At 39.1% G+C, this 21,524-nt stretch overlaps 1 protein-coding gene across 1 annotated transcript in view; it reads left to right on the top strand.

Moving 5' to 3' along the window:
* Positions 1–11,105, top strand: part of LOC109937492 (annexin A5-like) — a 46,814-nt gene extending 35,709 nt beyond the window's left edge. The window contains exons 8-13 of the mRNA XM_020536070.2: positions 1,502–1,558; positions 3,994–4,087; positions 5,870–5,965; positions 6,296–6,354; positions 8,616–8,738; positions 10,556–11,105. Coding sequence (XP_020391659.1) covers positions 1,502–1,558; positions 3,994–4,087; positions 5,870–5,965; positions 6,296–6,354; positions 8,616–8,738; positions 10,556–10,618 — 492 coding nt within the window. The 3' untranslated portion in view covers positions 10,619–11,105. The remainder of the gene's footprint in view (positions 1–1,501; positions 1,559–3,993; positions 4,088–5,869; positions 5,966–6,295; positions 6,355–8,615; positions 8,739–10,555) is intronic.
* Positions 11,106–21,524: the final 10,419 nt, after the last annotated feature.

The following is a 21,524-nucleotide window of genomic DNA, read 5'->3' as shown; positions in this document are numbered from 1 at the left end:
TCTTGAATATACTCAGTGACTTAGCATCCATATCCTTCAGAGGTTGAGAATTCCAAAGATATACATTCTCTTGGTGGTCAGTTTCCAGCAGGAACTACATTCATTCGAAAGCCTGTTCTAATGCCATTTGCATCTTCTGTTTGCTTCCTATTAGCCATCCAATCTTCTATCTATGTCAATATGCTGCCTTCACAATTACCTATCCATTTTCTGCAATAACTTTTGATATGCCACTTTATCAAATGCCTCTGAAAATCTATTTTCAGCACGTCCATTGGCTCCTGTTTATCCACAGAATGTGTCACCTCCTCAAAGAACTCCAATAGATTGGCAAAATGTGATTTTCTTTTCTTAAAAACATGTTGACTTTGATTCTCTTAAACTTACCTAAGTGTCCTGTTGTAACTTCTTTAGTAACTTTCAACATCTTCCCTATGACAGATGTTAAGCCAACTGGCTTATAGTTTCCTCCTTTCTGTCTCCCTCTTTTCCTGAATAAAGGAATTACATTCATTGGACACTTGCCAGCCCTTGGCTCCAACAGTTTACTTATTAATCACCACAGAAATGATACTTTTTTTCTCAAATTCCTCCCTTGTGACATACCACCTGTCCTTGCACAATTATATGCTTTCTCGTTTAGTTTGATGCTGTCTTTAACCTTCTATTTGACCAGGGATGGTGTGCCAGTCCCTTTCTACTTGTTGAAATGCATCCGTTCTGAGTATTCTGAAATATCACCTTAAATTTATGTGTTGATTCTGCATCTCTATTGACCTATCATTTAACCTAATTTGCAAATTCACTTTAGCTAAATGCAGAAAGAAAGCAAGTTGACCCATGTAATTTCACTAGGGTAGCTAGCTAATTGTTCAAGAGGGTTTCTAAATGCCTTGCCTTCCATTCTCATTAGTGTCAGAGGCAATGTATGGGATGTAAACGGTTTTGAATTCAACATTCAAAGAGTGAATTATAAAGATTTCTTCAAAAATAAATTATGACACATGATATTTAAAGAGGTATATTTGGCCATTTATCACACCTACAATGCCATGCACTTATTATGCTGGTCTTGAGAGGTTAATTTTCAAACAATCCTGGGTTGCAATGTCTTTCTGTTCCTCATTGTGCTTCTTGTTTGTTTTGCTCTTTCACTCTGACTCTTTATTTGTCATTCTGTCTATAATTGGACTGTAATTCACTGTTTCCTTGTCTCATTTGCTCTGTTGCTTTCCTCAGCCAAAGAAACAAATAGATCGAGGGAGAAACATTGTTGTGTAATAATCAATTGCTAGCAATTTGTGATCCAACTATTGTGCAGTCTGAAGGATTAGGGTAAATATACACTTGACAGCGCTTGTGGAACTTACCATTCTGTGCCACTGTTTCAGTTAGCATGAAGTAATTAAATAATCAGTAATTTATAGCAGTGGGTTTCACGCTTGATCAACTACGAGAGTCTTTATTTATAAAAATTAAACTTTCTTTCTCCTTTTTTAAGGCCAATAGAGATGAGAGCACAGTGTATGATGATGCAGTAGTGAAAAAAGATGCACAGGTCAGTCAAAGCATTTATGTTTACTTTTTATTGCAATGAAGCCTTTCTCTTTGAATCACTGTAAAAAGGTTCTTTACTCTTCCACATTTTTAAAGTGGTTTTGAAGCTTTTGTGCTGCCGAATGTACTTTATTTCATGCTTGGATAACACTTGGGTAAGACACTGTTGTGTCATAAAGTTTAACTAAGTAATGAAGAAGAATAGGAACAATATGAAGTAAAGCTTCAAAATTGGGAGAGAGAGAACTTTAATTGGATGAGAGGAGCCCTAATTGGGTTAAATGGAACAAAAGCTTGACAGGAAAAGCTGTAATGGAACAATGGGTGACCATTTTAAGAATGCACTGTTTTGGATACAGACTGAGTTCATTCCAAAAAAGTAGAATAGACAGGTGTACCAAAACCAGACTGTCTTGAATGATGAGGGAGATAGAGAATATGATGAACCAAAAATAAGAGTGAATGATGCATGGTAAATGAATTCTTCATGTGAGAACCAGGTCAAGTGTAATAAACTGAGAGAGGAAGTGAAAAAGAAAATAAGACTGTGGAAATCATTAATATGAAAGGGAGTACAGAAGCCTTCTGACAATACTAAGTAGGTAGTAAGAAGTGGAGTGGGGCCAATAGAGACTACATGCTTCTAGATGCAGGACAGGGCTAGAATATTTAGTGAGTACCTTGTATCAGTGATTGCTAAAGACGATGTTGACAGGTGTTGGTAGAAGTGGCGAGGGACAATGTAGTGGGTAAGGTGAAAATTGAAAAGAAAGACTTACATGAAAGGCTATCTGTGCTTAAAGTGGATAAGTCACCTGGTCTGAATGGCTTGCATTCCAGTTTGCTAATGGAATTGGGAGTGGAACTCGTGGAAGGACTTGCCATAATTTTCCAATCTGTTCTAAATATAGAGAGGTGTCAGATGATTTAACAGTGGCAAATGAGATTGTCTTAGTGAAGTAAGATCAAAAGAACATTCCTGGGTAACTACAGGCTGTGGGGAGGTTTAAGCTAATTAAAAAGAGTCACCATGGATTTATAAAATGTAGATTGTGATTGAGTATTCCAGTTGAATTTTTTTGATGTCGTAGAAGATTGATGTGATAGAAACGATGGATGATGTTTGAATTTTGTAGGAGGTATGGCACTGAAATGGGCCATTTGGCTCAACTAGTCCATGCTGGTGGTGTTTATAATCTGCTTGAACCTTGTCCCTTGAACTTTCCTCATCTAAATCTCTTATTGTAACCCTCTGTTCCCTTCTCCCTTAAAAGCTTGTCGAGCCTACCTTGAATGCATCTAAACTAATCACTTTATTCACACCCTTTGGTAATGAGTTCCACATTCTCCCCACTCCTTGAGTAAAGATGTTTCTTCTGAATTACCCCAATTGGACCTCTTCATGACTATTTTATACTGATACTGACTAGTAATATTCTCTCTGTATCCGTGCATCAAATTCTTGCAAAATCTTAAAGATATCCATTAGATCATCCCTTGGCCATACTTCAGGAGGAAGGGTGCCCAGCCCTCCCTCTTCTGCTGATTGTGTAAACTGTCACATTTTTGGATTTATCTTTGCATGCAGTACTCTGAAGAATGGTCTAATCAGTGTTTTAGCATAACTTCCATTCTTTTCAATTCTATCACATTGCTTGGATTTTCTAATTGATGGCACAACTTTTGAAGTATTTGTGCTCCAGGATCAATTTGATCCTCTACCCGCTGTAGACTTGTACCTTTCAAATGACTTTCTGTTTCTTCCTTCAAAAATGTACTAACTCACAATTATCTGTCAAACTTACAAATTCTTTGTCCATTCTGCAAGCTTGTTAACATCCTCCTATAATTTGTTGCAGTTCTCTTTGGTATTGACTATGCTGGACCCCACCCGCGTCCCCAGTTTCATATTAATTTATTGTATTTATGTGGAGATATTGGAAAAACTGGGATTGTTCCCCTTACAAGGGAGGCCTAATCTACATTATCTTTTAATTTTTCCTGCCATTGCTTGGACCCCCATTATCTCTTCCAAAACAGGAAGTCAATGTGTCTACAGTTGTGCGCAGACCCTCTAAGAGTCTGCACGTCTTGGAGGGAGCATTGTACCTAATGGAAGTATTCCAAATGATTAAAGGTTTTAATAAAACAAATAGGGTGAAGTTATTTCCTCTGGCAAATAGGTCAGTAGCAAGAAGACGTAAAATGATTAGCAAGAGAACTTGGAGAAATAGAACAGAATTTCTTTGCACAGGTTGTTAAGATGTCAAAAGCACAACCTGAAAAAATGTGGGAGCAAAATCTATAAGAACTTTCAAAGGTTGGGCATGAAGAGAACTGGCTTACAGAGAAAGTCGTTGCATGGAACTATATTGCACTAAATTACGTCCTCCAAGGCTATATGTTTGTATAATGAGTAACATCTTTATATGACAGGAACTGTTTCAAGCTGGAGAATTGAAATGTGGCACTGATGAATCAACATTCCTTACTATCATCGGGACCAAGAGTGTTCCTTACCTTCGGCAAGGTGGGCTGTGCTGGTTTCGCGTTTGTTACTGGCAACAAGTTATGATTGTGTGTATTTTAAAAGTAGTAGTATTGGTCATATACTTTAAACTGTGACCTTTTTAAAAGAATACTTGGGGTATAATGCAATTAATTTCAAACATTTAGCCCATGAAGTAACTGAAAGCTGGAGACACTAGTATCCTTTTGTTTGCTTTATTGTTGTCTTTTCCTTCTGACTTTGACCTAAGTTGCAACGAGTATGCATAAAATATTTGATTACTTGGTTTACTGTGAATGAAGCATTTTATTTAGTTGTGAGAAAAAGTCCCATTCACATTAACAGGGAGGTGTTAAACAGCAGAAAGCTGAGTTTGTTCACTTATTGTCATAATTTTACCAAAGTGCTAATTAGCATGGATCTCCATTTCTGTCTATCCGGTGCTGCCCTTAAACGTTCCACATAAATCAACCATCATCCGTTTTCTCTCCTGCTTCCTTCTTATATTTTCCTTTGATCTTCTCCATTAACTGTCTACTATGACCAAGGTGATGTCTTCTCTTGATAGTATGCACTAACTTCCTCTTTTCTCCAGCTACTTTTAACATTTCTACATTAGTATTTCTTTCAATGTAAAATAAATAGAACATTCTCCAAAATGTCCACATCTCAAATTCATTCAGCTATCCATATTTCCTTTATTTGTTGTATGTGTCTGAAGCATTTAAAATGTGTAATAAAGTGTAAACACCTCAATTCTTATCCTAAGATTCAAGTTCAGTTTCTTTGTTAAAACATCCTTCAATTCAGACAAAGCTGAACTTAGCTATGCCAATTCTCCTTCAGATCACAATCACAGCTGTCATCCTCTGTGATACCTGCTCAAAGTGCCTAAACATTTTCACGTGACCGGGATTCATGTATTTCTTTCAGTTTTTGCTTCTGGAATTTGGTCTTTCTTAGCATTAGTTCTCAAACTCCTTGTTTTCATTTTATTTGCAAGTTTTTGTGTCATGCCTGTGCTTGTATCAGACAAAGGGAGGTGGGTTAGGTTGGGTGAGCTGTTGCAGGGATCTGTAAGAAAGTATGCTGGTTTCAACAGTCCAGTCCTCTTGTCAAGGTTTAAATTTCTGCGAGCTTGTCCACTAAATAGTGGAGGCTTCTAGGGACCTGATGAAGCTGTTGTTGTAGCTGCTTACATGCTAAGGTTGTGTAGAAACAGTACTGGGAGATCTGTGAATCACTTGGTAGCACTCCTGTCTCTGCACCAGAAATCGTGAGTTCAAATCCCATTCTAGGGACAGAATTTCATGGCCCCCTGCTGGCAGGTTTGTAGGTGGGGTGGGGGAGTGCCTGTAAAATTTCCCAGGAAGCCCTCCCTGTGTTAAAGGGCTGCGTCAGCCTGGCCTTTATTTTGATGTTGGTGGGAGAGGTTCAGCGGCAAAGGGTGGTTACCGAGCTTGGTCTGCAGTTGGAAAGGTTTGGGGTATGTGACGGACTCCTTTCCACATTAGATACTATAGGTTTTCCTGCCCCATAAAAGGAATATTTACAGCCCAGCCTATCAGGTTATGATTAGCTTGTAAATCAGTCTAGTGCTCCATGTCTATTCCTCAAGGGCAAGAGTGTGACGCTGCAAAAAACAAATGTTAACATTACTCGTTCAGGAATCAGTATCATATTCTAAGAATGGAAAACCGTTCATTGATTACATAGAAGTACTTGATTCGAATTCCAGGTTTGAAATATCTGTGCCCAGTTATAGAATGGAAATAACTGTTAATAATGTGAGCTCTTTTACAGTTTTTTCTGAGTACATGAGAATCTCGGGCTATCAGATTGAAGAAAGCATTTCTTCGGAGACATCTGGAAATCTGAGGTCTGCATTGCTAGCAGTTGGTAAGTAGCAAGATAGTGTTTTGTTATGTAATATAGTATTTACAGTATGGGAAAAAGCCCAACTGGAACATGCTCATGTTTATGCTTCCCTCAAGCCTTTTACCCTTCTAACCCAACAACCTATTCTATTCCTTTCTCCCTCATTTGTTTATTGAACTTTTCCTTAATGCATCAATGCCCTTCTCCTGAGCTAGTGGTCAGTTGACTTGCAAATCATTTCCATAGGTTTCATAATTGAAACAAATGGCCTATTGATTTCTTGTGTGACTACTGCCCTTAGAGCCATAGATGAGATATACATATAAAAATGATATTTGTGTTTTGTTTCAGTGAAGTGTATAAGAAGTGTTCCTGAGTATTTTGCTACAACACTATACAATGCCATGCAGGTACGTCAAAGCTATCTGGTAGATTTGCTCTAGATGGTGATATTAACACATCTAATACAATATGATAATACAGTACAGGAGGGCACAGGAACAGGCCCTCCTGCCCACTAAGCCTGTGTCGATTCCTAGTCCTTATTTAGACCCACCACTTATTCCCCATGCACAGTTTCAATCCCTCTGTTATCCTCCCATTCATTTGTCTATCAAGATGCACCTTAAATGTTGTTAACGAGCCTGCTTCCACCACCGCTGGCAGTGTTCTAGGCACCTACCACCCCTTGTGTGAAAAATTTTCCCTGCACTTTTTCTCCCCTAAACTTTCCCCTCTGTCATCTTGAATGCCTGCCCTCTTGTCGTTGACCTTTCCACCCTGGGGGAAAATACCTCTTATTATCCACTCTATCTATGTCACTTATAATGTTGTAAACCTCTATCATATCCTCCTTCAGCCTCTCTTTCCAGTGAAAACAGCCTGAGATAATCCAACCTCACCTCATACTAAAGCCCTTCAGACCAGGCAACATCCTGGTAAACCTGAGATAACAAGGTGTTGAGCTGGATGAACTCAGCAGGCCAAGCAGCATCAGAGGAGCAGGAAAGCTGACGTTTTGGGTCTGGACCCTTCTTCAGAAATGGGGGAGGGAAAAGGGGATTCTGAACTAAATAGAGAGAGAGGGGGAGGTGTATGGAAGGTGGATAAAGGAGCAGATAAGCGGAGAGGAGATGGACAGGTCAAGGAGGCGGGGATGGAGCCAGTAAAGGTGAGTGTAGGTGGGGAGTTAGGATGGGGGTTGGTCAGTCAAGGGAAGACAGACAGGTCAAGGAGGCGGGGATAAGGCTGGTAGATAGGAGGTGGGGTTGGGGGTGAGGTGAGAGGAGCAGATAGGTGACAGAAAAGACGGACAGGGTCCAGACCTGAAACGTCAGCTTTCCTGCACCTTTGATGCTGCTTGGCCTGCTGTGTTCATCCAGCTGTACATCCTGGTAGCTCAGATTCTCCAGCATCTGCAGTTCCTACTATCCTGGTAAACCTTCTCTGCAATTTCTCCAAAGTATCCATATCCTGGTAGTGTGGCAACCAGAACTGCATGCAATATTCCAAATCTGGCCTAACTGAAGTTTTATATAACTGTTAACGTAACTTGCCAACTTTTATATTTGATGCCTTGGCCGATGAAGGCAACTGTGCATGCTGTATGCCTTCTTGACCAGCTTATCCACCTGTGGTGCCAACTGTCTCGGGGTTCTGTGAACCTGTGCACCTAGATCCCTCTGTCAATGTTTTTAAGGGGTCTGCCATTTATTGTATAATTTGCACCTGAATTTGATCTTCCAAAATGCACCCTGTCGCATTTGTCCGGATTAAACTCCACCTCTCATTTCTCTGCCCAAATCTGCAATCTATCTGTATCCCGCTGCATCCTTTGACAATCCTCCACACTATCTGCAACTCCGCTAATTCTGGTGTCCCCCACAAACTTATTTATCAGACCATGGTAATGTCGTAATGCTAAAATGAGCAACCTGTTACATTTTGTGTATTGAGTGGAGTGCAGGAGCTTCATTGCTAGGGATATCTATTTTTTTTTAAGGGTGTGATACTTGAGGCCTAAAGATGTGAAATTCAGCACTGGTATTGAGGCTGATGTCCCTTTTGCTGGGTCATGCCAGCAGCTGCTTCTGTCCAAACTGGCAGTCAGGTGGGCTGAAAGCCTTTGAGGCAGCACTGTCCAGACATTAGAACTGTTCGATGCCACAGTACTAGGTTGAACAGTCAATGGCCCTAGCATCTTTTTGTGTATGTGTCTATCAGCATGCCTGTGTATGCTACCCATCAAAACACCCTCACCTGAGAGGTATGCAGCAGCATTCACCAGAAATTCCATGCTGGGAGTTGGTGAGCAAAACAGTCCTTGCTTCAGTTTGAAGGTGCACTCTGGTTGAATAAATTGTAATTCATCAAGTGTGCAATTCTTAATATGGCAAGGAAGATTATTTTAACTGGCTCACACAGTTGAATATCCTGACTCTGCAACTCCCTTTTCTGATCAGTGTTTAAAGAGATCAGTAGATCAAGCTATAATTTGTTCACTATTTAACAGATCCGAGCACAGTGTAAATTGACATTGCTCTTGGTAGAGAAAACAGTTTTAATGGTCTTGCATAAAAGTATGCAGTCACAGTCTTGTATTGTCCTGGTGAGTTGATGGAGTCTGTCAAAAGGAGTTAAGGATTTTTCACATGCTTTCTTTTGCAACTAGGGAGCTGGTACAGATGATGATACGCTTATCAGGGTAATGGTTTCAAGGAGTGAAGTCGATTTGCTTGAAATCTGTGAGAAGTTCTATGCCAACTATGGAAAGACTCTTTCCAGTATGATCAAGGTATGGCTATGGAACAGAAAGTGCTTCTTCGTGATAAAGATAAAAATGAGAACTAGTTAGTTGTTTGTTACCCAGAAATTATAGCAGCAGGTATGAAAGATAGATAAACAGCTGAGCATAAGTTTAAAAAAATAAATTAAAACAACAAAATGTCTTGACCTGAATATTCAAGTGTTTGAAATAAGGTCCTTCTAGCGTCAGAGTTGTACAGCGGAGACACAGGCCTTTGGTCCAACTCATCCATGCTGACCAGATATCCTAAATTTATCTGGTCCCATAAGAAGTGAATTCAAAAGGATGTTCAGAAGGAAATACATTGCGGGTTAAGAGGGCAGTATCCTGTATACAGATACTTTTGAACTCAAATCAGTTTGCCTACGTTATTACAGTGACTCCTCCCTAAAAAGTATTTAGTTGCCTGTGAAGTACTTTAAGACAATCTAAGAATGTAGAAGGAACTGAAACATAACAAAAACTTTTAATTTATTCTTGATGTCTTGGAACACAAAGCAAAACAATAGGCTGGAATTGACTGCCATACATAGATAGGGGTAATGATAGTTTGAGAAAAGGATGGAGTAGATTCTGTAAATAAGATAAAGGTAATATTATCTGAGGAGATGCTGGAAGGGCAATATGTGATAGAAAAATAACTTCAATCAACTTATTACACAATAGGTGTTTTTAAATTGGAAATATCTCGGAACTTGTTAATGTGATAGAAGACTGCTTTCTTTGACTCAGTGCTAAAGATGTCACTAGGGTTAATGGTTTTATGATGAACACCTTGCATGGAATCAGTGCAGCGTTCACATTTTAAATAGTATTACACCCTTTAAATGCTATGAATCACATAATTCAATGTCAGATTATCTGACAATTGCAACAGCCAAAGTCCAAGGGCAAACTCTGATTTTGAAAATGCAAACTACGAAGAAATAAGAAGGATTAAGAGCAAGTGATTGACGGGTATTCCTGCATCTGAGTTGAGGAGATGTAGTAGAAGTTTTTAAAGTATCAGGTTGAATACACAGGATGAAGTCAAGCGATGGTCAGAATGGATGGTTAAAATGAAATTTTTTTACATTGAAGATTGGGAACTTTTAGGGTTGTTTTTTTTTATTAAAAGCTGACATACCAAAATACAAAAAGGCCAAAGTGTTTTGAACAGAGGAAACTAAACGCTACTAGGAAATATTTGCCAGTAAAATGTTTAAGTAGGCTCCTCAGCATAAACATTGAGGATATTCTGAATCCACTTTTATGTTGCAGTGGGAATATTGGCACTATTCAGGCATCAATAACTTGTCCCAAACAGGATTCACGCTCCTAAGTTTGTGTGTACCCCAACCCCCGAGAGAAAATTATTTGCCTACCCTGCAGTTATGAATGATTAAAGATGTAATGCATTTGGGTTTGAATTTACGCTTTACCTGTTTGGCTAAGTGTGAATTCTCTCTCTCAATTTTCTATGAAAATGTTGTACAGCCAACTACTTTTGAACTCTTGAGATGGATTTTACCATCGAAAGGTTTGTGTGGAAATCTTGTATATAGTTTCAGAGGAAATCTATCCTGTATGGTTCCCTTTTGATCACTCTTTGTATAAGCTGTCATTTAAGCTTGTTCGAGGAATCATTGCTATTTAAAACCTCTTGCACTTCTGTGCTTTAATACATGACCTCTAGAATTGTCAAGAGGAAAATTTGTCCCCTTATCAGGATTTAATCTTTTGTCATGTTGAACAATATAGCTTAATTCACATAGATAACCATAATTCCTTGAGTTTATGTTAACAAGGCTTTTCTTTCTCTGCAGAGCGATACCTCTGGTGATTACAGGAATGCCCTTCTAAGCATGTGTGGTGGTGAAGATGAATAATGACCCTTATGAGTTAATCAATTTCACATACAGATTTGAGGCTTTGGCCTGTATGATTAATTAACCAGATATTATTGTAATGCAAATTGTTGTTTTTTTAGGAACTAAAGCATGTAAAAGAAATTATTTTTTAACACTTCTGAAGGAGGAATCTGATAGCTCCTCTTTCTTTATTTCTGATTTATATAATTAATTGACCGCCATGGTGCAAACCGTTGTCTTACATGGCAGAAGACTGTCACAGAGATGATTAATTCCTCTCTGTTTTCAAAGGCATTCATTCTATTGCATTTATTCACTTTGCAATGTGAGCTTGCTATTTCCTATAATCAAGTAGTTAAGCAACTGCCAATTTAACTGACTTATTATTGTCATAGCAGTATGTCTGTGAAATATAATGAGTAACTTGAAACTAAATGTAAATGTCATAACATAGAAATTGGAGCATTTTGAGATTAAATAAGTACCAGATGTTGTCTTTGCTTTACTCCTGAGGGAATTAAGTATTTTTGACAGCATATATAAAATGAAGGAGACCAATCAGTATTAAACATGCTCATTTCTGTCATAATAATAGACCAAGGCACTGTCTGTCTTTTTCCTGATTAACTTCAGGGTGACTTTTATTGTTTACTAATATGTCAATTGGGTACATTATTGCAGCCTGCAAGTAATTAGCTTTGGACATTGTAATGCAGCTGAGAGAAGGGGAAATCAACAATTTTTTTAACCTGTCTAGAGATGATATTACACACCTCTGGATCAAGTGGAACTTGAACCCAGGTCTCTAAGCTCAGAAGGGTAGTGACAACACCAATACGCATCTTGAGCAGCTTAAAGCAGCTGCTTCCCTTTGATTGAGAGCAGTTAATGTTAAGTTAAGCAGTTTTAAAGATCCAGTAATTGAGTCTAACACTGGAATTTGATGATTTATTGAACATCAAATACATGGCAGTGCTTATTTTACAAATAATTTTGGCACAATCCTTTATTGATTTTCATGTCAATGTTTTTCCTGCACACACAAGATTGTGCTTTTCTCCATCTATGTGCAGCTTTTCCTCAGTAAATGCTACTTTGGGAAATTTCCCAACTCCTAGTTGATTCCTGCCTCAGTCATGAAATTCTGGTTCTTGTTCACATGTGCTAATACCATGTAAATTCTTGTGTGAGAATTTTGCCAAAACTGATGATAAGGTGAAGGGCATTGAGTTACTGTGCATTTTGTGAAATGCAATGTTATTTTGATACCATTAAATGAACATCAGCACTGCTGAATAGACCACAGCTTGCAGTAGCTAGAGATGGGAACATGGTATGGCAATGGTTCGGGGGGTTAAGACTGGTTGTGTCACCACTGAGTTGGCAAGTGCCCATAGAATTGCACCAATGACCTTAGTGAGTGAAACCTCATACACGTTGGTGGATGCAGTGTGAGCCAAGTACACATGCCCAACTGTTCCTGGCATCTGAATTGATGCATTAATTACCAATGGAGAGTGAAAAGTCATTTGCTGACTTGAGCAACTATTCCCCCTACTAATCCCAGTGCGCAAAAGGGGAGTTCAGCTACTGAACAAGGCTGTTGAGATCAACTGTGTCTTGTGTGCTGGTTGGGGGAAGGATGTTTACAGGACCCACAAAAACTCATGTTTATACAGTGGGAAAATATCCCAATACCCTTCACAGGAATGAAATCAAACAATAATGACAACAGAACGTGTTGAATGAATGACAGAGCTGGTTGGAGGGATGATTTAAACTTTGGTCAGAGGCAGGTTTTAGAAAATGCTTTAAAAGAGGAGAGAGACTGAAGAAAGAAATGTGGTTTAGAGGAAATTCCAGACTTTAGGGTTTTTCAGGACTGCCAATGGGATAAAGAAAGTCGGAGGAGCATAGGGGGCAAAGTTCAAATTGCCCCCTAACCTTCCAGATTCCAGGGAGAATTATCCTGATTTGTCTAACCTTGCCACTTAACTCTTGAAGAAAGGGTCAAAAGAATACTTTTACTAGGATTCTTGAAATTTTCCAGAACTACTATTTCATCTTAGTAACTCATTCATTAAATGATGCGGTTTTATATTTGTCTATGTTTTTGTTATTTTAATCTCAAAATTTAACTCAAAACATTTTACTTACAGATTCTAATTAAATTATTATAAATAATTCTCTCATTCTCTAAATCCAAATATTGAAAATTCTAACTACTGAGCATAAAGCAAATTTATCAGGATTGAGTCTCACATTTTCAGCCCCTTTTTTTAAAAAAAAACTGTTACCAAATAACACTCCCACAGTCTTTTGGTTTTGCTCTGCCTATTTCAAGTTTTTTTTTCTTGAATATTTCTGTTTAAAATGAATGTTGACAGATGCACCAGGATACTGACTTCCAAAGCTCTAACTGTGCAACAAAGGGAATGCACAAATTCACTTTGCAGCATCAAACTAAGAATCCAAGGAGAATTGGCTTAATTCAAATACGTCATTTTTCAGAGACTTTATTTTTCAAGCTAATGCATCTAGGCTAATGAGATGTAGATTGGAATTCATTAGCACAGAAGCATCCTAGTTACATTAAAGGCACACACCACTTCATAGAGGTGGTGATTCACTCTTGCTGCTGATGTGGGCAAGGGCACAGGCTTCTGGGAGGATGTGAACTGACCACAGCACTGTGGTCTAACGAGCTATAAAAGTGAAGGGAGGAAAGAGGAAATATAGTATACTTGGGGGATAGCATAGGGGAATAGATACTGTTCTTATCAAAAAAATTGCCCTTTAACTTTCCAGATTCCATGGAAATGAGAGATCAGAGGTACAGGTTAGTGAAAAGGTGAATAATCAAAATGTGATAGGAAAAGGTAGAAAATATATGCAGAAGAGTTCAGCAGAACTTAGAACCAGAAGAAGTGATAAAGTTAAAATGTCAAAGCTTAGTGCTTTTTATTTGAATGCACATAGCATTTGTAATAAGATGTTTGAGTTGACAGCAGAAATGGAAGTAAATGATTGTAACTTGATAGCTATGACAGAGATGTGGTTGCAGGGTGACCAAGACAGAGTACTCGATATTCAGATCTATTCAACTTTCTGGAAAAATAGACAAAAAGCCTCGGGCGACTGTCGGTGTGGAGTTTGCACATTCTCCCCGTGTCTGCGTGGGTTTTCTCAGGGTGCTCCGGTTTCCTCCCACAGTCCAAAGATGTGCAGGTTAGGCGGATTGGCCATGCTAAATTGCCCATAGTGTTCAGGGAGGTAGAGGGTGTATATTAGGTGGGTCATGGGGGGATGGATCTGGGTGGGATGCTCTGAGGTTCGGTGTGGACTTGTTGGGCCGAAGGGCCTGTTTCCACACTGTAGGGGTTCTAATCTTCTAATCAATGGAAAAAAGGGGGAAGCTTTGTTAATAAAAGTATCAGTGCGGTGATGATTAGTGAAGTTTCACTAGATTATGATGTGGATTCAATTTGGGTGGAAATAAGAAATGGATTGGGAAGGAAATCACCACTGCAAGTTATCCATAGCTCTGAAAAGTTGCCTCACTGTAGTATGAAGTATAAACCAGGAAATAATAGAGTTGTGTGTGTGAAGGGCACTATAGTTGTCATGGGTAATTTTAATCTTCTGATTAGTCAGATGGAAGACCTGTTTGTAGAGTGCATCAAGGATTGTGTTTTAGAGCAGTAAGGTGCAGAAACTACCCAAGAATAAAATAAAAACAAAATTGCTGGAAAAGGTCAACAGATCTAGCAGCAAGTCTGAACAGAATTGAATTGAATTGACTGATTTATTGTCACTGATATTTAATAAATACTGTGAAAAGTGTAATATGTCACCACACTCTGGCACCAATTTGAAGTACAGAACATATAGAGATGTAGCTAAAATATAATTAAAAACAGAGTTCTTCCTCATTCAGGAATGAGGTAGGATTAATAAGCAGTTTCATATTTAAGGATCCTGTAGGGTGTAACAATTACAACATCACAGAATTTCACATTCTCTCTGAGGGACAGCTACTAGAGTCTGAAGCCAGTGTCCAAAGCTTAAGTAAGGGCAATTACAGAGATATGAAGAAAGAGTCATCAAAATGTGCTGGAAAAATAGACTCGGTAAAATCGGTGGATGAGTAATGGCAGACATTAAATCAGATATTTCATAACGTTCAGCAAAAATTTATTATGGTCAAAGAAGGACTTCGTGAGTACCATACCTTTTATAAAGGGCATTGCAAGTCTGTGCACAGATACAGAAACAGATAGCCAAATGAAGCCATCCACCTGTAACTGCACTTTGATTTAACAGAAAGTAACTGAGTGCAATAACAAATGTTATTTTCAGGTCATGGGTACAAAATATATTCACTTTGGATGGGTAAGTAGTGAGCATGGTGTGGAAATGCTTCAGTGTGATTTGGACAAATTTAGTGAGTGGGCAAATGCATGGCAGATGAAGTATGATGTGAATAACATAAGAATGTAAGAAATAGGAACAAGAGTAGGCCATCTGAACGAGTGAGCCTGCGCTACCATTCAATACTATCATGGCTGATCTTTCCGTGGACTCAGCTCCGCTTACCCACTCACTCACCATAACCCTTAATACCTTTACTGCTCAAAAATCTATCTTTGCCTTAAAAACATTCAACAAGGTAGCCTCAACTGCTTTACTGGCAGGAAATTCCACAGATTCACAACCCTTTGGGTGAAGAAGTTCCTCCTCAATTCAGTCCTAAATCTGCTCTGCCTTATTTTGAGGCTATGCCCCCTAGTCCTAGTTTCATCCGTCAGTGGAAACGGTGAGGATATCCACTTTGGTAGCATAGACATGAACACATTATTATCTGAATGGCGATAGATCTGGGAAAGGGGGAGGTACAACGAGACCTGGGTGTCCTTGTACACCAGTCACTGAAATCAGCCATGATCACAGAGCAGACTGATTGGCCTGAAAGGACCATTACTGCTTCCACAGCTTAGGGTTTTACTCCCTGGATTTCACACTGCAGAGAAGGTCTCAGGTGTGCTGAAAGTTTGGGCCAACGAATTTGTTGTTTTTGTTTTTGAATGCTTTTTAAAAAAGTTGAATTTTGAGCTTAGCTCATAGTATTGACAACAACTTTGTTCTATATACATTAAACATATTGCTTCTTCTGCAGTTATAGGATGTTACCTGCAGATTAATTTAGCAGACAACCGTTATATGAAGTTAACATTTAATTCCTTGCCTACTGTGAATGAGCAGAAAATACTTTATGTAATTGTTAACCGTCGCATGTAATGAAGGAGTGCTGTTTGTTATGCTGACTGTATGTTAGACAACTTTTAGCACTGGATTTCCAAGGAGACAATCAAAATATGTGACTCTGATTACGTCTTTGCCGAGAATCCAGTCAGAGGCGTACGCATGACTTCCATATCAAGGGCCACTAACCCCACTCAGCCAGAATAATGTGAACAGTGATTCACTGTTAGACAATATTGTTAGGCCAGATTTTGGTGTAGAATTAGTGGTGATGCTAACAACGTTCACTGTTATTTATGTGACAATTGATCAATGACCTTCTTGCATGCAAAAATCATAGATTAGAATCCTCCTCCTTCAAAGTCTGTGTGATAATGTTCACTCACTGAATAATCCTCTATTCCTAGAGCAGCATCCAGTGATTTGACATATTTGCACAAAACTCACTGAAAAATGGTAATGCTTGCCTGTTACAGTGTTTGGTGCAGAATGCATCATAAAGAGGCTGCAAATGATGTCAGAGAGAGAAGGAGGTTATAGAGTCATACAGTCATAGAACATGGAAATAGACCCTTCCGTCCACCAGTCCATGCTGACCATAATCCCAAACTAAACTAGTCCCACCTGCCTGTGCTTGGCCCATATCCTCCTGAACCTTTTTTATTCATGTACTTGTCCAAATATCTTTAAATGTTGTAACTGTACCCGCATCTAGCACTTCTTCTGGAAGTTCGTTCCACACATAAACCATACTCTATGTTTAAAAAAAAAAGTTGCCGCTCCCCCCCACCCCACCCCAAGTCCTTTTTAAATCTTTCTCCACTCACCTTAAAAATATACCCCCTAGTCTTGAACTCACCCACCCCAGAGAAAAGACACCTGTCATTCCCCTTATCTGTACCCTCATGATTTTAAAACCTCTATGAGATCACCCCTCAATCTCCTACACTCCAGTGGAAAAAGTCCCAGCCTATCCAGCCTCTCCTTATAATTCAAACCTTGCGTTCCCAGCAACATCCTAATAAATCTTTTCTGAACCCTCTCCAGCTTGATAATATCCTTCCTATAACAGAGTGACCAGAACTGCACACTATACTGCAGAAGATGACTCACCAATGCCCTATGCAACCTCAGCATGACTTCCCAACTCTTATATGTAATGGTTTGAACAAAGGGATCCGGGTTCGATTCCAGCCTCGGGCGACTGTCTGTGTGGTGTTTGCCATTCTCCCAGTGTCTGTGTAGGTTTCCTCCCGGGTGCTCCGGTTTCCTCCCACAGTCCAAAGATGTGCAGGTTAGGTGGATTGGCCATGCTAAGTTGTCCATAGTGTTCAGGGAGGTGTAGATTAGGTGGGTTATAGGGGGATGGGTCTGGGTGGGATGCTCTGAGGTTCGTGGTTGACGTGTTGGGCCGAAGGGCCTGTTTCCACACTGTATGGATTCTATGAAAAAAATCTATGAATTCTATGAAGGCAAGCATGCTATATGCCTTTTTAACCACCCTATTTACACGTGATGTAAACTTCAAAGAATTATGTACCTGAATCCCTAGATCTCTTTGTTCTACAGTGCTTTGTATTTTCCTCTAACACCTGCAGCAAGACCTCATCAGCATTCACTTTTGGGCGGTGATATTCATGTCACCCAGGTACCAAGCAATGACTGTCTTTGACAAGAGAGAATCTAAACATCTTTCTTTGACTTCCCTTGGTATTACCATCACTCAGTCCCAAAACATCACCATTATGAGCTTACTGTCGAGTAAAATCTTACCTGGGCCAGCTATGCCAATACTTGGTGATTCTGGCAATCCTGCAGACAGTATCTCACTTGCTGGTTTCCCAAAGCCTCTTTTGTCCACTTTAAATTTGGGACCAATCAGGAGTGTGCTGAAATTCTCTCCACTTGCCAGGATGGGTGTGACTCAAACAACACTCAAGAAACTTGCAACATCCGACACATTGCTGAATGCTTCATTTGTAACTAATCCATCACTAATGCACTGTGGCAAAAATGTGTACTATCTATCACCAGATGTATTAGACGTAGGATATTGTCAATGGCTATGGGGAAATGGCAGACATGTTGAATAATTACTTTGCCTCTCTACTTAGAGTAGAAAAGGAGGATAGCTTGCAAGGAGTCCCGAGGAGATTAATAGTGAATAAGGAACAGGGACTGAATAAAAGTCAAACATCAGTAATATAGAAATGAATGGAAACAAAGAGTGAGAGATCTCTGGGAGCTGATGGTTTCCATCTGAGGGTGTTAAGAGAAGCACAAAAGTTCCCTATACAGGAGTCATCCCTCTGGATTGGAAAATTGCACATGTCACTCCACTTTTTAAGAAGGGCAAAAGAGAAAAGCTAAGGGATTGCAGACCAGTTAGCCTAACGTCTGTAGTTAGGAAATTGTTGTAATCTATAAACCAGGATGGGGTAACTGAACGCCTTGAAAATTCTCAGTTAATCAGGGGAGCCAACATGGATTCATGATTGGTAGGTCATGCCTGACAAACCTCTTTGAATTATTTGAAGAGGTTACTAAGGTAGTGGACAGGGGAATGTTGATAGATGTTTATATGGACTTCCAGAAGGCATTTGACAAAGGTCCGCATAAGACATGTTAACTAAGATAGAAGCCGATGGAGTGGAGGGCAAATGATTGCTCCGGCTTGGAAATTGATTAAGTGGCAGGCAGCTGAAAATAGGATAATGGGAGATACTCAAATTGGCAGGATGTGACTAGTGGTGTCTCACAAGGATCTGTGTTAGGGCCTCAATCATTCACATTATTTATTAATCACTATTAATGACATGACATAGAACATCATAAATCCAAATTTGCTGATGACACAAAGTTAGGCAGCATTGTAGACCGTGTAGATGATAGCATAAAATTACAAGAGGATATTAATAGATTAGGTGAATGGGCAAAACTGGTAGATGAAATTCAACATAAGCAAGTGTGAGGTTATCCGTTTTGTTGCATAGATCTTTCAAATGTCACAAATAGGTACAGAAAATAATCAGTAAAGCTAATGGAATGCTAACCTTTATATCTAGAGGACTGAAGTACAAGGATGTAGAAGTTATGCTGCAATTATACAAAACCTTGGTTGGACTCCACTTGGAGTACCATGAGCAGATCTGGACACCACACCTTGGGAAGGATATATTGGCCTTGGAGGGAGTACAATGTAGGTTTACAAGGATGAAATGTGGACTTCAGGAGCTAAGTTATGAGGACAGATTATACAAATTAGGCCTGTTTTGTCTAGAATTTAGAAGGTTAAGGAGTAACCTGATTGAAGTCTTCAAGTTATTAACAGGAAAAGATGGGGAAGATAAAGGAAACTATTTCCATTGGTTTGGGATTTTAATATTAGGGGGCATAATGTAAAAATTAAGGCCAGACCATTCAGGGGAGATGTTAAGAAGCACTTGTACACACAAAGGTTGGTAGATGTTTGGAACTTTCTTTCACAAATGGCAGCAGATCAGTTGGTAATATTAAATCTGAGATAGATAAATTTTTGTTAAGCAAAGATATTGAGGAATATGGGCCAAAGGCAGGTAGATGGAGTTAGGGCATAGATTAGTTATGATCTCATTGAATGGTGGAACATGTTTGTGGGGTTGCATGGACTACTCCTTATGTTCCCATGACCTATGTTCCTGTATTAAAGATTTTGATAAAGGGACCAAATGTCTGGTGAGTAAATTTACCATGGACACGAAGGAAAGTAGTTTGTCAAAAAGAGCTGCGGATTCTACAGAGGAACGTACATAGATTAAGTAACTGGGCAGCAAATTGGTAGATAAAACATGGGAAAATGTAAATTTTGGCACTTTGGCAGGAAGAATGGAAAAACAACATGTTACTTAAATGGAGAGAAATTGCAGAACTCAATTATGCAGAGGGATCTGAACATACTGGGAAGTGAACCATAAAAAGTTAGTTTTTGCAGATACAGCAAACAATTAGGAAGGCAAACGGAATGTTAGCATTTATTGCAAGGAAGACAGAATATAAAAGTAGGGATGCTATGGTACAATTGTAGAAGGCTTTGATGAGATCACATGAGGAGTACCATGCACAAGTTTACTCTCTTTACTTGGGAAAAGAATAAATTACATTATTAACAGTTCAGAGAAGATTAGCTCCCTCCTGGGCTGCAAGATATATATTATGAAGAGTTGTTGGACAGGTTAAGCCTATACTCATTAGAATTTAAAAGAATGAGACGTGATCTTATTGAAACAAATAAGATCCCAATGAGATTTAAACAAATGAATATGTGGAGGATGTTTACTCTTTATGGGGGAGACTGGAGCTAGAGGGCATTGTTAAAAAAAAGGTCTCCCACTTAAGGCAAAAGACGAGAACTTTTCTTCTCCGAAGGTCATTAGCCTATGGAACTCTTGCTGAAGAACTAGCGGAGGCAGGATTATTGAATATATTCAAGGCTGAGTGAAATAGATTCTTGTTGGATAAAAGAGTCAGATGTTCTATGAGACAGACAGAGGATTGGTGTTGAGACCACAATCAGATTAGCCATGATCTTATGGAATAGCAGAACAGACTGAAAGGCCTGAATGTCCTATTCCTGCTCCTATGTTCCTATGGCTATGTACTTGAGTGGTTAGAGAATTAGGGTTAACCTGCAGGTTTACATACCAAGAGCTGGAAAGTGGGTTTAAGTTAGATCGCTCTTTCTCACTGGATGAGACACACTGGGATGAATGACCTCTTCTGTGCCTTAAATTTTCAACGTTTCCTCTGTAAGTATCCCTATTGCGGCATGATAATCTTGGTTTCCACCAAATAATCTCTCTGGTGTTTAAAATCAACTGATGGAATTGTGGAGGATCATTTCTTCAGATTTTAATTATTGGAGATTTAGAAAAAATAAATTAAATGCCCTTGACTTATTCTTTCGGGTTCTGTGGTATTCTCAATATATCTTTCTCTTCGTCTCTTAACTTTGCTTTTTGAACATACATTGACATTGAATTTATTATTCTGAGAGCACCTTGTTCAGTCTCTGCTATCCGTTACTGATTTATCAGTATGATTGGTTATGATTGCTTAAGGAAGCATATTGCTGCATGCTCTGCTTACACAGACCTGCAATACTCTAGATTTGTAGCTCTCTGACAGCAGTTTCTGGTGGAAAATCCCACATGAAGTCCTTCTTTACCATTTGTTTCTCAATAACCTCAAAATCTGGGAAAATTAAAATTGCAGCCTGTATGCAGAGCTTGAAGATGTAGACAGAAGATTAATTAGTCCCAACTGAGATCAGAGATTCGAATTTAACTCTGTTGATAAAGCTGTGCGGAACTGATGCCATGTAATAAAATATTGTGAGAATCCAGTATTAAATGGAGCAAAAGGTACAATGAAGCACCAAAAGGAGGTGGTTGAATATTCTTAAATAGACTGCTAGTATACCAACAGAAACTTTAAATGTAAATATTATGACAGTAATTGTCAAAACTTCAGAATATTTCATAGAAGATCAAAGATGTGGATAAAAGTGGGCACTGAATTTACATGAGATAGTAGGAACTGCAGATGCTGGAGAATCTGAGATAACAAGGTGTAGAGCTGGATGAACACAGCAGGCCAAGCAGCATCAGAGGAGCAGGAAGGCTGA

This window comes from Rhincodon typus, chromosome 1 (assembly GCF_021869965.1).
Source record: "Rhincodon typus isolate 14 chromosome 1, sRhiTyp1.1, whole genome shotgun sequence".
Classification (NCBI taxonomy): Eukaryota; Metazoa; Chordata; class Chondrichthyes; order Orectolobiformes; family Rhincodontidae; genus Rhincodon; species Rhincodon typus.
This window is presented reverse-complemented; position numbering and strand designations above follow the sequence as displayed.